The 15,269-nt window shown below is 53.0% G+C and overlaps 1 protein-coding gene across 4 annotated transcripts in view; it reads left to right on the plus strand.

The window, feature by feature from the left end:
- Positions 1 to 15,269, plus strand: part of WWC1 (WW and C2 domain containing 1) — a 120,554-nt gene that overhangs the window by 75,370 nt on the left and 29,915 nt on the right. For all 4 annotated transcript variants that reach the window (XM_059699140.1, XM_059699141.1, XM_059699143.1 and 1 more), the window contains 6 exons: positions 2,099 to 2,228; positions 2,845 to 2,991; positions 4,446 to 4,519; positions 8,547 to 8,789; positions 11,311 to 11,400; positions 12,423 to 12,958. In XM_059699140.1, the coding sequence (XP_059555123.1) occupies positions 2,099 to 2,228; positions 2,845 to 2,991; positions 4,446 to 4,519; positions 8,547 to 8,789; positions 11,311 to 11,400; positions 12,423 to 12,958 (1,220 nt within the window). The remainder of the gene's footprint in view (positions 1 to 2,098; positions 2,229 to 2,844; positions 2,992 to 4,445; positions 4,520 to 8,546; positions 8,790 to 11,310; positions 11,401 to 12,422; positions 12,959 to 15,269) is intronic.

The following is a 15,269-nucleotide window of genomic DNA, read 5'->3' on the forward strand; positions in this document are numbered from 1 at the left end:
CTGCCTCGAGCCCGTGTGAATAGGGAGGAGTTGAGGCTTGGCACACCGCCCCCGTGGGAGCAGGGCAGCGTGGTGTCTTTCTGCGTGTCCCCAAGGCCGCCCTGCCCGGGTGAGAGCTACCTGGACAGGATGGAGAGGAGGTGGCTTCGGTCAGAGCCTTTGCCCGCTTCTCTGTCTATGGCTGTGCTGTGGCCGCCGGGCTCCTGTGACTGCGGTGCACAGAGAAAGGACAGCTGCTCAATTTGGAAATCCTAAAACACACACACCCCTCGCACCCCCTCTTCCCCCCCTAACCACACAACTTTTCTTTTTCCTAAAAAAAAAAGATTCATTCACTGTGTTCATAATGGTGACCCTTTGTTCCCCTCCCCCTCCCCACCCCAATCCCAAAAGAGTTCCTCTCCGAGCTGCTCTCAGAGCCAAATTCCAGAGCCTGGGTTGCTAAGGCCCCTGAGAGAAATCAGGTAGAGGCTGTGCGAGGAGCCGAGGCGCAGACAGACCGCTTCTGTCTCGCCCTGCTGGGCATTCACAGCCATCCTCACTGCTGGCAGAGGCCAGCCGGGCACAGCCCCTCCCCGGAGCCCCCAGCCCCTGGATGTGCTCAGATAAACGGTGTCTCCCCTCACCACCACCCCTTTGGGGGCAGGCCCGCCTCCAGGCCTGGACACTCGCTCCCGGGACCCTCCTCTCCTCGGAGCATCTTGGGCGGGCTCCGCTGCGGAAAGCTCCCTTTAGACCAGTTTCTCAAACTAAATCTGAGACCAGATTTAAGGTACCCGAGCTCGCGTGACCTGGCAGGCTGGCCCAGGCCCGAGTCCTCGAAAGGAATGGACGGGCTGTTTTCAGTGGGAGACACAAATGGGGTTTTGTTTTCTTTCTGAGGAGCTGAAATAACGGACAGGGAGCAGGAGGGCTGTGCTGTGGAGACCAGGACGCAGTCCCTCCGTCCCTCTCTCCTTCTCTCTCTCTCTCCTGCCCAGAGACACAGCCGATGAGACCAGGATGGAGACCTGCTCGGGGTCCTGATTCCCCACTCAGGTTATTTTTAGCTCAGGACGGTTGGCGTCTACTCTAGCTGGACACAGAAAGGAATGCCCCTGAGCAGTTTCTGTTCCTTGAATAATGGGCTTGTGGTGTTCCCTCCACTGCAAGTGGCTTTTTCTCCGCCCTGGGTCAAGCCTCCTTGCCTTTGGCAAAAGTGTGAAGCAGTTAAAACTCTGTGCCCCTGGACCTTGTCATCACCCCAGCCTCCTTCCCTGGGGGCTGGGACCCTGGCCATTCTGGTGTGGTCTGACCTTCCGAAAACATCATGACCCTTCGCTTTTTTTATTTTCCCTCCAACACAGTGAACCTGTATGTAGGACCTGGATGAGCCGGTGAGCACTCCAGGCGAGAAGTATTTTAATCCCTTATATTTGTCTACAGCAGTGGTTCTCAACCTTCCTAATGCCGCGACCCTTTAATACAGTTCCTCATGTTGTGGTGACCCCCAATTTCATTGTTACAAATTGAACATAAAGCATAGTGATGAATCACAAAAACAATATGTAGTTATATATGTGTTTTCCGATGGTCTTAGGCAACCCCTGGGAACACCTGGCTCAGCCTGGAGGACCCTGGGAGGTAATCCGGGAAGGCTTCCTGTAAGAGCTGACACTTAGTGGAAGGACCCTGGACTTCAAGAGTGGTCTTGCTTCTACAGCCCCACACTAGGGACATTTGCAATTGAACATGGTCCTTCTTTGCCTTATTCCATAGGCAGGACAGAGAGAGGAACATTTTTGAGAGAATGAAGCTCTGTGGTCTGTGCTTTTCTCCTAGGACACCCTGTTTCTCACCCCATCTTTTTTTATTTTTTTATTTTTTTACGGAGAGGAAGGGAGAGGGGTAGAGAGTTAGAAACATTGATGAGAGAGAAACATCGATCAGCTGCCTCCTGCACACTCCCTACTGGGGGTGTGCCTGCAACCAAGGTACATGCCCTTGACCGGAATCGAACCTGGGACCCTTGAGTCCGCAGGCCGACGCTCTCTCCACTGAGCCAAACGGGTTAGGGCTCTCATCCCATCTTTGACCTTTCCCGTTGATTGTCTCCTAGAATTGACAAGAAAATGTCTGACGCTCAGGGCAGCTACAAACTGGATGAAGCTCAGGCTGTCTTGAGAGAAACGAAAGCCATCAAAAAGGCCATCACCTGTGGAGAAAAGGAAAAGCAAGATCTCATTAAGGTACCAAAGTGCCCATGATGTGGCTCCATCTCCATGTCTCCTGGGCACCTTCCTATGCCAGGCAGTTCAGAGTGCCGAGGCTTAAGTCAGATGGACCAGGGAACCCTGGCTGTCAGCTTCTCCATGTCACAGCTCTCTCGTGGGCAAAGTGGGGATAAATCCTGGGTCATTCCTGGCAGGGCTGCGGTCAGGATTAAATACGATCGTGGTAAAGTTACTGAGTATGGACTGTGCTAGCACTTTGCTCGTCTCGTTTAGTCAGCACGATAGCCCTATGAGATGGGATCTGTGATTATTCCCATTTTGCAGGAGAGGACACTAAGGCACAAAGAGGTTCATGAACTAGCTCAGATCACACAGCTAGGAAGTAGCAGAGCCAGGGGATCTCAGGCAGTGTGGCTCCAGAGCCATTCTCCACACCAGTCTTTCCCATGAAAGGGGCCTGGCACCTAGCAAGTACCCACTCACTGCTGGCTCTTTACAGAGAAGTAGGAAGCGTGGGTGAGCCTCAGTTCCTACTGAATTACCAAAGGTGGCAGGCAAGGCACATGGAGAGTGAGAGACCCAGCACTCCCTCCCGAAAAGGTGTGTTACTGATGCTGTCCTCCCCGTTCAGAGCCTTGCGATGCTGAAAGACGGCTTCCGGACCGACAGAGGGTCCCACTCTGACCTGTGGTCCAGCAGCAGCTCTCTGGAGAGTTCGGGTTTCCCGCTGCCGAAGCAGTACCTGGACATGAGCTCCCAGACGGACATCTCGGGAAGTGTGAGTAGCAGTGCCTGTTGCTGGGGGCCTCGTGAGGGACCGCCCCCAGGAGACTGCTGGGATGATGGCCACCTCCTTGTGACTCACCTGGGGAGCCGGCTGGTGGCTCTCAATGGGGCTGGCTGCTCGCGCGCGCGCTCTCTCTCTCTCTCTCTATTTTCTCATTGATTCTTAAGAGAGAGTGGAAGGGAAGGGAGAGGAGGAGAAAGAGAGAGAAACATAATGACACATCAACTGGCTGCCTCCCGCACGTGCCCAGACCTGGGGCCAGGATCAAACCTGCAACCTAAGGTATGTGCCCTTGACTGGGAATCGAACCCGTGATCCTTCAGTGCACAGGCCGACACTCTAACCACTGAGCACACCGGCCAGTGCTGGAGCTCCGTTCTTTTGAAGAGCTTCTGGCCCCAGCGTGACAGCAGATGGTGGTCTGAGGAAAAGCCGGCACTGACTCCACATCCTTGGTGCCACTGGGCCCTGTGCTTGTGTCTAGACGCTGCCCAGAAAGGGTTTTTGAAGGACCAAGTGTCTTTCCTTCATGCTGTTTTGCAGCACTATTCTGTGTTTCTCTCACCAGCTGGAAAACAGGGCATTCTCCTCCTATTGGTCCTAAAACAATGCGTGCAGCTTGCAGACCACTGCTGACTCCCCAGTTCCCAAGCTCCGTCCGGTCGCCATGGTGAATGGTGCAAGTTCTGTCCAGACGTAGCTCGTGAAAGCAAGAGCAGGCAATCCGTGGCTTTGGGGAGCTTTTGTTTCCTAGAGCAGGTGACATTGAACGAACTCGCCGCCCGGCCTCTGTGGCTAAAATGCTCTTCCTATCTGACTTCTATAGCTGTGTTCCCACTTGTGATGAGAAGCTATGTCCACGTCTGATTGGGTGAGCCTTATAGCTTCTTGCTGCTCCCGACAGCAAACAGGCCTTCCCCTTTCCTCCCCCTCCACCCATGTGCCAGCTACCTGCCGCCTGTGGGCCGAAATATTTGAGAACGAGTTGTGTGCCTCCTTCCGGTTCTGGAACCTTCTCCTTGCTCACCCAGTGTCTCAGTCCTGACTGCAGCCTCCTGAGTTTTCAGTTGACCTCCTCCCCAGTGCCCCCAGAATGGCTTTTCTTGTGTATTGGCTGTCCCTGACTAGCTGTCCTCCATGCTTCTGTGGCTTGAATGGGCTCCAAGCCGTTTGCGGCTGCGAGATGATATTCTGGGCCCTCAGCTTCTCTTCTAGGCGTGACTGATGTCTGCGTTTGGGGCTCTTCCCACGGCCTGAAGGAAGGAAAGCGTTTTTGCCACCTAACTAGCTTCCTTGCGATGCGATGCGCACAGCCAGCTCAGTAATTGGGGGCTATTCTTAGCTACGTCCCATGAAAGCCTCACATATTCGCTGAGCTCCTGAAACGCCCCTGGGCACTGGCCACAGCAGCCACGTAACCAGCCTGTCTCTGTTCTTCCCTCCAGTTCGGCACCAGCAGCCACAATCAGTTGGCGGAGAAGGTCCGATTGCGCCTTCGGTACGAAGAGGCTAAGAGGAGGTAATTGGGAGCCGGGGGTGAAGGGTCCTAACAGTAGAATTACTGTTGCTGAGGGTCCGCTCTTGCCTCCGTTTTACACGCCTCGTCTTGCTTAATCCTGCAGAGATTGTGAAGATAGGTGTTATAATCATCATGTTGTAATCCTCTCTGAAACTCAGAGAGGAAGTGACTGACCCACAGACACTGAGCTGGATAAAGGGTGGAGCTCTGCTCTGGACACCCGTCTGGTAAACCTCAGAGCCTGCTTATTTTTTCACCTGCTGGCCGCAGTGTCTACCATCAGGGTTCTCCAATGATCCCCTACGCAGTTTGGTTTGAAGGAACACAACTGGGGTTTTAGCAACAGGCCAAAAGGACAATGGGTCCTACCCCTGGGAGCAAGCTGTGCTTATAAACCACAGGGTCCCTGGTGACTAGAGAGGTTCTGTGACTTCACAGAACTCAACCCCACACAGTTGAGTTCCACTGCCACAAATAAAAAAAACTATTTTTTTTAATCCTCACCCAAGGATATTTTTCCATTGATTTTTTTAGGGAGAGTGGAAGAAAAAGGGAAAGACAGAGAGAAACATCGATGTGAGAGAAACACGTCGATTGGTTGCCTCCTGCACGAGCCCCCACCAGGGCCCAGGCCAGGGAGGAGCCTACAACCAAGGTACGTGCCCTTGACCGGAATCGAATCTGGGACCCTTTGGTCTGCAGGCTGCCGCTCTATCCACTGAGCCAAATCTGCTAGAGCACACAAATAAAATAATACTCAGAGATGACATATTGAGAGCATCTGTTAGAGTCAGACATTGTACTAAAACATTCACATATAAAAAATAATAAAAATTTAAAAAATAAAACATTCACATATGCATTATCTCATTTAATATTAAAAGCAATGTATAGGATAGCTTGTATTATCTCCATGCTAGGGAAGAGAAAGGTAAGATATTTAATGATTCTTCAATGTGGTGAAGTCAGAATTGGAACCCTGGACAATCTGGCCTCAAGTCCATCATCTTTCTATGCACTGAGCCAGCCTTGCTAGGAAATAGCCCACAGGACATTGTGTAGGTGAATGAAGCCAGGCATATGCATCCATTTTCCTTACATTAAGTTCCTGGCCAGGGACCTTCCCAAGCCAGTCCAGGTAGAGTGTGGCAGTGCCCAGGTCTGGCCTCTGTGAACTCCCTGGGAGCAGCAGAACCCTTTGCTGCAAGGCAGATATTCGATAGAAACTAGAGGGAGTAAAAAAAGGGGGGGTTGGGAATTTGTTGGCTTATTGAACTCAAGTCCTGGGTAACCAGCTTCAGGCACAGCTGTATCCAGGGACTCAAATGATGATATAAAGACTCAGTAGTCTCTTCTTTTCTCCATCCTGCCTGCCTTTGTGTTGAGCTGCAGCATTTCTAGGCTTGCCTACTACCAGGTTAGCAACCCCAGTGGAAAGAGCACCACCCACCTTTCCCAAAAGTTGTAACGAGTTTGGGGGTCTGAGACGCCCTGGCTTTTCTGGGTGAACCAATCATTTTTGTAGGGTGGGGAGAATTGGAAGGATCGGAAGGCCTAGGCATGGGTAATGTGCCCAGTTCTTGGAGGGAGATTGGTGTCAGCTTTGTGGGAACCAAACGACTTGAAAATTTGGGAGGCGTGACTTCCCAAAGAAAATTTGGAAGATTGTGACCAAAAGAGGGAGACAGGGGATACTGGTCAGTAGGGAAAAAATGGTCCCTGTGCACTATTTCAGCTCCCCCTAGAGGTCCCATAAAACAACAGGACTTCCGCGTTTGGACGGCCACTTCTTGCGCCCTCTGAAGGGGACTGCTCTGAACCCTGGATCTCTTCCAGCCTGTGGTGATGCCTGTCTTAGGTCATCAGTTCTGGGGAGACTAAGATTGGAATCTTCCCTCTGGGGTTGAGCCATTCAACTTCTTATCACAGAGAGAAGTCCTATCACAACTTCTCATCACGTCCTGCCTCATCTGCCTTTATCCAGCTTCCTGCCTCCCCTCCACCCAGACCTCTCTGCAGCAGTAGGAGACCGAGCCAGTCGAGGGGGAAATCAAGGCTGCAAGACCTGAGGGGTGCAGGCAAGGGGAGGCTGTAGTGCAAGGTCAGGTCATTGTATGCCACGCTTGGTCGCATGTGCATTTCTGGGCAGCAAGTCTGGTAGTTTCCCCAGACTCTCCAAAGGATGCAGGGCCCGAGGTTTGAGGAGCACAGGCGGAGAGGAAGAGTCACTAGAAAGAACATGCAAGAAAGCATCCATCACCCCTCTAGTGTCCCACGTGTGGTTGAGCTGCTGCCAGACCTGGCCATTCCACTGTCCTCAGAGCAGCTGGAGAACAGCAGCGAGGGCTGTACATGTGAATATGGAATTTAAATTAATTAGCTCTAAGAATCCATGCGTGCTGAGACATTTGGCTGGGGAGTGGGCAAACCGAGAAGTATCTCTTTATGGAATTTTCACTACACAACACAGACATCTTGTCTCCCACCGTGTTTTGATAAACTAATGTTGGGCCACATTGTCTGCAGATTTGATCAAACTGGGTGTCCAGAGGCCTGGGCTCTCAACAGGTCAAAGCCCTGCTGTGACTCAATCGTAGGTGAGCCTCTCTGGACTTGTGTCCAACAGGGTGACCACCAGGTCTCCTCTACCCTTTGGGGGCTGGGAGAGGCTAGGACATGGTAGCTAAAAGCACTTTGCAAAGGCTAAATCCTGAAGGATCACATGACTGCCTTTAGATACGTGCCTCCGTGCTCTTGATTGTACTGTGAGTCTTAATTTGGCCCAATGATGATCAGACCTACTATCCGCAGGCACTGGGCAGTGTATAAAGAGCCCTGAATGGTATGTTCTCACTTGGTCATCAGAACCCACCTCGCAGGCACAGGATACTCAGTCTCAAAGAAGTTAAGGGACAGGGCTCCCGACTCCTTCCTTAGTGTTATTAAGTACCTGCAGTATACCAGGGAAAGTGCTAGAAGCTCCTGATGCCAAAATGATTTCTTAACAAAAATGACCATTCATCAAGAAGGCCAGAGCCAAAACCCCAGCTCCAGGCCTCAGGCCCCAGGTCCATGGTTGCTCACACGGCGCTGCCCCCACACTCACTGGTTAGCAGTTGTGGTCTTACCTATGGTTGTAGGGGGCCCGTGACTGCCATTGGTTTAGTACCTGTTATGTACTAAACAGGTGCATACTTTAAACATCTATAATAGTAAAAACGTAATATGCTAATTAGACCGATGTCCTTCCGGACCAAGCCGGGGCTGTGAGGGAAGCCGGTGCCGGCAGCCTGGGAAAGAAAGGCCTACTCTTGCACGAATTTTGTGCATTGGGCCTCTAATTATATAATGAATACATAATGGCTCATTTTCACAATAATTCTGAATGACAAATAATTGTTTTGTTATCTTTACGTGTGAATGTGGGATTTGAATTAACTCTAAGAATCTGTGCCTATTGAGACACTTGTCTGGGGAGTGAGCAAGGCTCAGGGAGTTTGCCCAATGTCATGTACCTGATAAATGGTCAGACCAGGTACCAACAACAGAGGCAGCGGAAACATTTATTGATCACCTACTATGTGCCAAGTAGCACGCTCTGAGGGTTTATGGATGTGTCACAAAGCATTCAACCACAACTCAGGAGGAATGCTTGCTCTCTTTAGAGAGATTATGACTTGTCCACGGTCACGTAGCTAGTGGTAAGAGGCTGTTGCCTGGTGATGAACCCAGCTTTCGATTCCATTCTGCCAGGCTAGTGTCCCCCACAGCAAGGACAGTGCCTTGTTTATGCCTCTACCCCATCCCTGCAGCGCCTGCTTATTGGCACTTGGCAGGCACTGCCTGGGTCTCTTAGATAAAAACATGTTCCTGGAGACGACATGCTGAGCAAAGCGAAGTCAGGAACCGTCAGGCTGCTCGGAGGATGTCACGGCTCCTTGTCTCTCACAACCTTGGACGTGCCATCTGTTACCCTGCTCCCGCAATGCCACGGGCACACCGGTCATGCCCCCTTCTCGGCCCGCAGGATCGCCAACCTGAAGATCCAGCTGGCCAAGCTGGACAGTGAGGCCTGGCCTGGAGTGCTGGACTCGGAGAGGGACCGGCTGATCCTCATCAGCGAGAAGGAAGAGCTGCTGAAGGAGATGCGCTTCATCAGCCCCCGGAAGTGGACGCAGGGCGAGGTGGAGCAGCTGGAGATGGCCCGCAAGCGGCTGGAGAAGGACCTGCAGGCAGCCCGGGACACCCAGAGCAAGGCGCTGACCGAGAGGTGGGGCTGGGCCGGGGCCGGGAGGGGGCGTGTGGCCCTTCCCTCACTGCCCGTCCTGGGGCTGCCAGAGGTCCTTGTGTTTCATGAAAAGTGTTAGGATTTTTTTTTTTTAATATTGAGAACTAATCCAAAAGTTTTTTTTTTAATATATTTTTATTGATTTCAGAGAGGGAGGGAGGGAGAGAGACAGAAACATCAGTGATGAGAGAGAATCATTGATCGGCTGCCTCCTGCACACCCCACACCGGGGATCGAACCCACAACCTGGGCATGTGCCCTGACCAGGAATTAACCATGACCTCCTGGTTCACAGGACAATGCTCAACTGCTGAGTCACGCTGGCCGGGCAAATCCAAAAGTTTTTTAAAAATACTAGGAAGGCTAAATCAGCTGCTTCCTGTGGGCCTGACTGAATCTGAAAGCCACTGGATTACATTCTTTGCTTTCAACCTTGTAACAAACTTTATTTCCTTCATTGTCACACCAGTTTGCACACCCACACTGTAAGAGCACAACCTCACACCCACAGGAGGTCCCGTAATCCCCAGCTTCTCATTCATTCATTCATTCATTCATTGTGTCCATTACCTGTCACACAGTCCTTCATTTAAACCTCCTGGCAACCCTGAGGTTCATCTCCGTTTTATAGATGAGGAAACGGAGGCTCCCCCAACATCCCTGAGTGGCAGAGCTGTGCGTAGGTCCCAGGCTCACTGGCTCTGGAGCCCATGCTTGCTTTAGGCTGCTGCCCACGTCGAGGGTCTTTTATTATTGCCGTCAGCCCCTGGGTGGCTTCCCTGGAACTGTGAGTTCACACAGCCAGTCCGGGAAGCCAGGATCTCCACTCCGCAGCAGCTGCTGAGCAGGTGACTTGAAGGTCCCCCAGGGCAGGGCCCTCTGGGGGACATGCAGAGGGAAGCCAGGGCATGTGGGCAGGCGGAGAGGAGAGCCTGGGGAAGGGTAGGGACAGGCTGAAAGCTGTGAGCCTCTGCAGGCGAGAGGAGAAAGCTGACTCAACAGTCTTCGAATCTACAGCTGTTTGCTTCCCGACCACGTTTGTCTGTCTGTGCCCATCCCTCTGACTCTTGTCTCCTTTGGTCTCTTTCTGTTCCCATGTTCCTCTCTCTCTCCTGTGTCTGGAAATGGGAGTATTATGCCCCTCATCTTCACACAATAGCCTTTCCATTCAAGATGCCTCTGAGGACAGGAATAGTTAAACCACACCACAGGGCCTGCCAAACCCCAGTCACAAATCAGTCAGAATGACAGACATCTCGACACCCCTCGTCCTAACCTCTCCCCTCCTGTAGGGTCTCCCACCACTTCCAAGAGCGGCTGTGCATTCAGGTGGGGTGCTTGTTAGAGTGTGGGCTCCCTGGCTGCCCCCCAGGGACCGGTTTCCCAGGCCTGGGATGCAGCCCAGGCTCTTGCATTTTTAACCAGCACCCCAGGTGCTCAGCTCAGCTTGTGCACCTTCTGCATCCTCTGCTTTCGATGCTTGATGTGTTCTTGGCCTCCCAGCATGTGCCCGGCATCACACACAAATGCCATCTGGCCCGCTCGGCCCAGCGCCTCTGGGAGGAGGCCTCGGCGCCTGCGTGTTGCTGCCGGCGGCCACACCCTGTGCTCAGGAAGTCAAGGCCACCTGACTCCTGGCCCCCAGCATCCTCCTGGGGCTTCAGTGGGGACCTGCTTTTACTCCCATAACACGCCTCCGTGGTTTTCTCCCAGAGAAGAGGAAAACGGAGGTAGAAGTGGGGGCCCCAGCGGCTCCTTGACCTCTTCCTTCCAGGGCTTTGCTCTTAGGGAGGGTCAGGGTTCGGCCCTGTTTGTTCGGTGGAGAGTCAAGGATTCTGTTCATTTCGGGCTCCGTGTGCCCGCCTGCTGCCTGCCCTGCCCCGGGCAGGACTCTGGAAGAACAGTGCCAGGGACCGGTGGCCAAGGACCATGCCAAGGCCTCTCTGCCTGCTGCTCCAATGGTCTTTTCTGGAATTTCACAGGTTCCATTGACCATTAATAGTCCCCGCCCATCCCTGACCACTGCGCAGGTGTCTAGAGCCAGCTCTGGTCTTCATTGCAGGGCCTGTGTTGAAGGCCTGGGATGCTGATGGAGGGATAGTGTGGTTAGATCTTTCCATGGAAATGGAGGGAGGTAAAGTTGGGTGGAGTCCTAATTCTGCCACTAATTCTGTAGCTTTAAGTAAATTATTGGACCTAAGAACAACTTCTTCATACGTAAAGTGGTAAAAGCCATTCTTACCTCGTTAGGGTTATTATGCAAATGAATTAAAACAATGTCATAGCACATTGTTTCTAGCACAGCACTTGGTATATTGTGTCTGATGATACAAGCCGTTGCTATGGATTATATGGGGAGCTCACATCTCCCCAAATGTCACAGGGAAATGCTTCCAGAAGGTTCTTGTGTGTTGGTGTGTCCACCTCCATGGGTACATGCCTGTGATTCCTCTTTCAGGGACACATTCCTCGGGGCTCCCCCTCATGCCTTCTCTCCCTTCAGGTTGAAGTTAAACAGTAAGAGGAACCAGCTGGTGAGGGAACTGGAGGAAGCCACCCGGCAGGTGGCAGCTCTGCATTCCCAGCTGAAAAGGTGAGCGGTGGGCAGTGGGGACAGTGGTGTCTGGGGGGCGGCCAGGTGCAGGCGTCCCTCCTGCACGACACAGAGAGCAGACCTCAGGCCGGGGCCTTGGTGGGCAACTGAGTGTCGCTGATCTTTCACAGCATTTGTTTTTCTCAGATATTTCTCTTCTTTTAATATATTTTTATTGATTTCAGAGAGAAAGGAAGAGGAAGAGAGAGAGATAGAAATATCAATGATGAGAATCATTGATCGGCTGCCTCTTGCTGTGCTTTCACATATTTCAACCATAGCCTTTGTTATAAGTGATACTGCATTTCCACTTACCCTTAGGATATAGTTTCCTTTTAATACACACACACACACACACACACACACACACACACACATATATTAAAGCATAACAGAGTTGATTTGAATTAACATATTATTTCGGGCTAGATTCAAATATTGGAAGATACCATGAAAATGGAAAGCAGCCCTGACCGGTTTGGCTCAATGGATAGAGCATCGGCCTGCGGACCAAAGGGTCCCAGGTTCGACTGCGGTCAAGGGCATGTACCTTGGTTGCGGGCACATCCCCAGTAGGGGGTGTGCAGGAGGCAGCTGATCGTTGTTTCTCTCTCATTGATGTTTCTAACTCTCTATCTCTCTCCCTTCCTCTCTGTAAAAAATCAATAAAATACATTTTTTAAAAAATTTGTAGGAAATGCAAATTAAAAAAAAAGAAAGAAAGAAAATGGAAAGCAGCCAGCAGAGGTTTGGGAAACAGAGAAACAGAGGGGGAAATGAGCTTTAAGGCAGTTGGCTTGGGTTCGAATCCCAGCTCTGCCAGTTTCTGATTGGGTTGCCTTCTTGGGGTATCAGTTTCCTTTAGTGAAACGGGGGTGCATGGTCTACCCTGGAGACTGTCAAGGGGGTCCAGTGAGATCATGCACTCTGAGTGCTTAGGTGCTTCTCAGAGCCGGTCAGGAAGTCCCGGCTGTCCCAGCCTTTCCGTGTGTCCTCACCCTCCATCCTCTCCCTGCCCCCAGCCTCTCGAGCAGCATGCAGTCCCTGTCCTCGGGCAGCAGCCCTGGGTCCCTCACGTCCAGCCGGGGCTCCCTGGCTGCCTCCAGCCTGGACTCCTCCGCCTCCGCCAGCTTCACTGACCTCTACTATGACCCCTTCGAGCAGCTGGACTCGGAACTGCAGAGCAAGGTGGAGTTCCTGCTCCTGGAGGGGGCCACCGGCTTCCGGCCCTCGGGCTACATCACCACCATCCACGAGGACGAGGTGGCCAAGACCCAGAGGGCCGAGGGGGGCGGCCGCCTGCAGGCCCTGCGCTCCCTGACCGGCACCCCGAAGTCCATGACTTCTCTGTCTCCACGCTCCTCCCTCTCCTCCCCGTCCCCGCCCTGCTCCCCTCTCATCGATGACCCCCTCCTGGCTGGAGACGCCTTCCTGAGCCCCCTGGAGTTTGAAGATACGGAGCTGAGTGCCACTCTTTGCGAACTGAGCCTTGGCAGTGGCAGCCGGGAGAGGTACCAGCTGGAGGAACCCGGAATGGAGGGCAAGCAGCTGGGCCAAGGTAGAGAACACAACCACAGCAGGAGGGCAGGAGCCTCCAGGAGGGAGGGAGGGGGGAACTGCTCAGGCCTGGGCACGGACCGCAATGATAATCATGATCATACCATAGGGTTTATGGATTTATTTATTCATTCAGTAGAGTGTACTTACATGTTCTACGTCTTGGGCTAAGGGTTTTTCCGTGGTGGATTCATTCATTCAGCAGGTAATTATCATTAAGTACATACTGAAATGAAATGCCAGTCCTGTGCGAATGGATGCACATGGCTCATCCATTCATTCAGCAGATGTGCCATGCGCCAGGCACTGGGCTAGTCACAGGGACACAGTATTCAGGACAGACGGGTCCCTGCTCCCATAAAGCGTCTGTGCAAATGAAGGCCCAGGCGCTTACTGTACAACCAGGCCAGTAAAAGCACTGGGAGGAAGTTACACTAGGGGATGTGATGGAGACTTTCAGGTTGGGTTGTGAAGGAGGGTGGCCTTGAACCGGGGCTTCCACGGGGGGAATGAGCCAGCCTTGGGGGAAGCAAGAGCAAGTCTCTGAGGCCAGAGCGAGGGGTCTGCAGGAGGAGCCAGGCGTCGGGGTCACCAGCAGGGCTGGAGATGCAGGGGGATTCTGGTCCCGGAAGGCCTGGGGGCCTGTGGGAAGGAGTTTGGGGTTTATCCTAATTGCAGTGGGGATCCATGTGAGTGTTTGCAGCCAGGGAATGTGATCTGACTCCCATTCTGCATGGGGTCGGAATGAACACGCTGGTGCGGATTGAGATTCATGTTGGAATGTCCCAAACAGAAGGCAATGCTGAAGATGGCAGCTAAGACTTAGCGAGAGAAAGCCGCGTAATAAATCATAACAGCTAACATTTATCGGGGTGCATCAAAGGTGGGCGATGTGAGTTATAGCGTGCAATAGCTTACTTGTATTGTGCCCACTTCACAGATGAGAAAACAGCAGTTTGGAGAGGTGACATCCCTTGCCGTAGCCCCCCCCTCCACACACACACACAGAAATGGGAAAGCAAGGATTGGAGTATGGGTGTTCCTTGGACCCAAGAACCCAACATCTTTGTTGTCACTCTCCTCTTAGCATGTGAAGTAGCCCAGGGTGTTCGTTCCTGGGACACTTCGGCGCTCTCTGGCCCCACTGTGCCTGCCTGACCTTGGGTGTGAAGGTCAGGACTGAGCAGGTGCTCAGTAAGCTCACCTTCAGCTCTGGCCGTTCCTGGCTATGACTTACTGAGTGCAGGTATACAAGACACTGTTATGCATATGTGCTCATTTAAGCCTCACAGCAACTCTGAGGTAGGTGCTGCTCTATCCCCACAAAACAGAAGAAAGAAGTGAGGCGCGGTGAGGTTACAGGACTTGTCCGAGGTCAGTGTCACAGCTAGGAAGCGGAAGTGTCAGGATGGGCGCCAGGCCTGCCCGGAACCCACGTGAAGCCGGTGCCGGCTCTGTCTGCCTCAGGTGCCTGCTCCTGCCTCCTCGAGTGGCCAACTAGAAGCCGGACCCATCTGAGCATCGAGGCTACAGGAATGGGCAGGAGGGCCATGCGGTGCCCAGAATTATCCCTTTGTTGCAAGGGAGAGCCAGATTCCCTAGTTAATTAGAGGCTCTGCTGCGTGAGTTTCCTTAGATGAGGAGCCGAGAGACCCCTGGGCTCCCTCAGCATACTGCGTTCTCTCAAACAGAATAAAAACAGGCTTCCTCCTACAGCAGGTGGCAATTTCAGACAATTGGTCCCTGGAGAGGAGGTGCAGGTGGGACCTCTAACAACACTTGACCCCAGTTGACACTCAGACCCCAGCCGGGTGCCAGGAGTGACTCCCCTCCTGCCTCCACAGTGTCCTTCCGGGCTGTGGGCCAGAGACAGCCCCTCTTAGGATGGCGTTTCCGTCATGCCACCTCCAGAACCTCCCCACAGTGATCGATGCCAGGCTGAGCCCAGACGCTAAGCAGGTTAAGGGATTAGGGCTGCCGTTCAGTCAGCAGACAAATGAATCTCCGTAAGTGGTTTAGCGGAGGGTGGAGATGTGGGGGTCCGGAGACAGGAGGTCTGCAGGCTGCAGCAGGTGTGGGCCCCAGGCTGGAAAAGCCACCTTGCATCTCCCAGGCTCCCACCACATCCCTTTCCCCAGCCTGCTCACCCCCAGTCTCTCCAGTCTGCCCTCACTCCACCCCCCCGCCCCCAGAGACTTTTGAGGGCCTCTGTCAAGGGCAGGGAGCTGAGCTGAGCTAGGGGTGGAATGGGACAGGCCGAGTGGCAGAGCCAGTGCTTCTGTCCTTCCTGCCGCTCCCTTGCCCTTCCCGAG

This window comes from Myotis daubentonii, chromosome 5 (assembly GCF_963259705.1).
Source record: "Myotis daubentonii chromosome 5, mMyoDau2.1, whole genome shotgun sequence".
Taxonomy (NCBI): Eukaryota; Metazoa; Chordata; class Mammalia; order Chiroptera; family Vespertilionidae; genus Myotis; species Myotis daubentonii.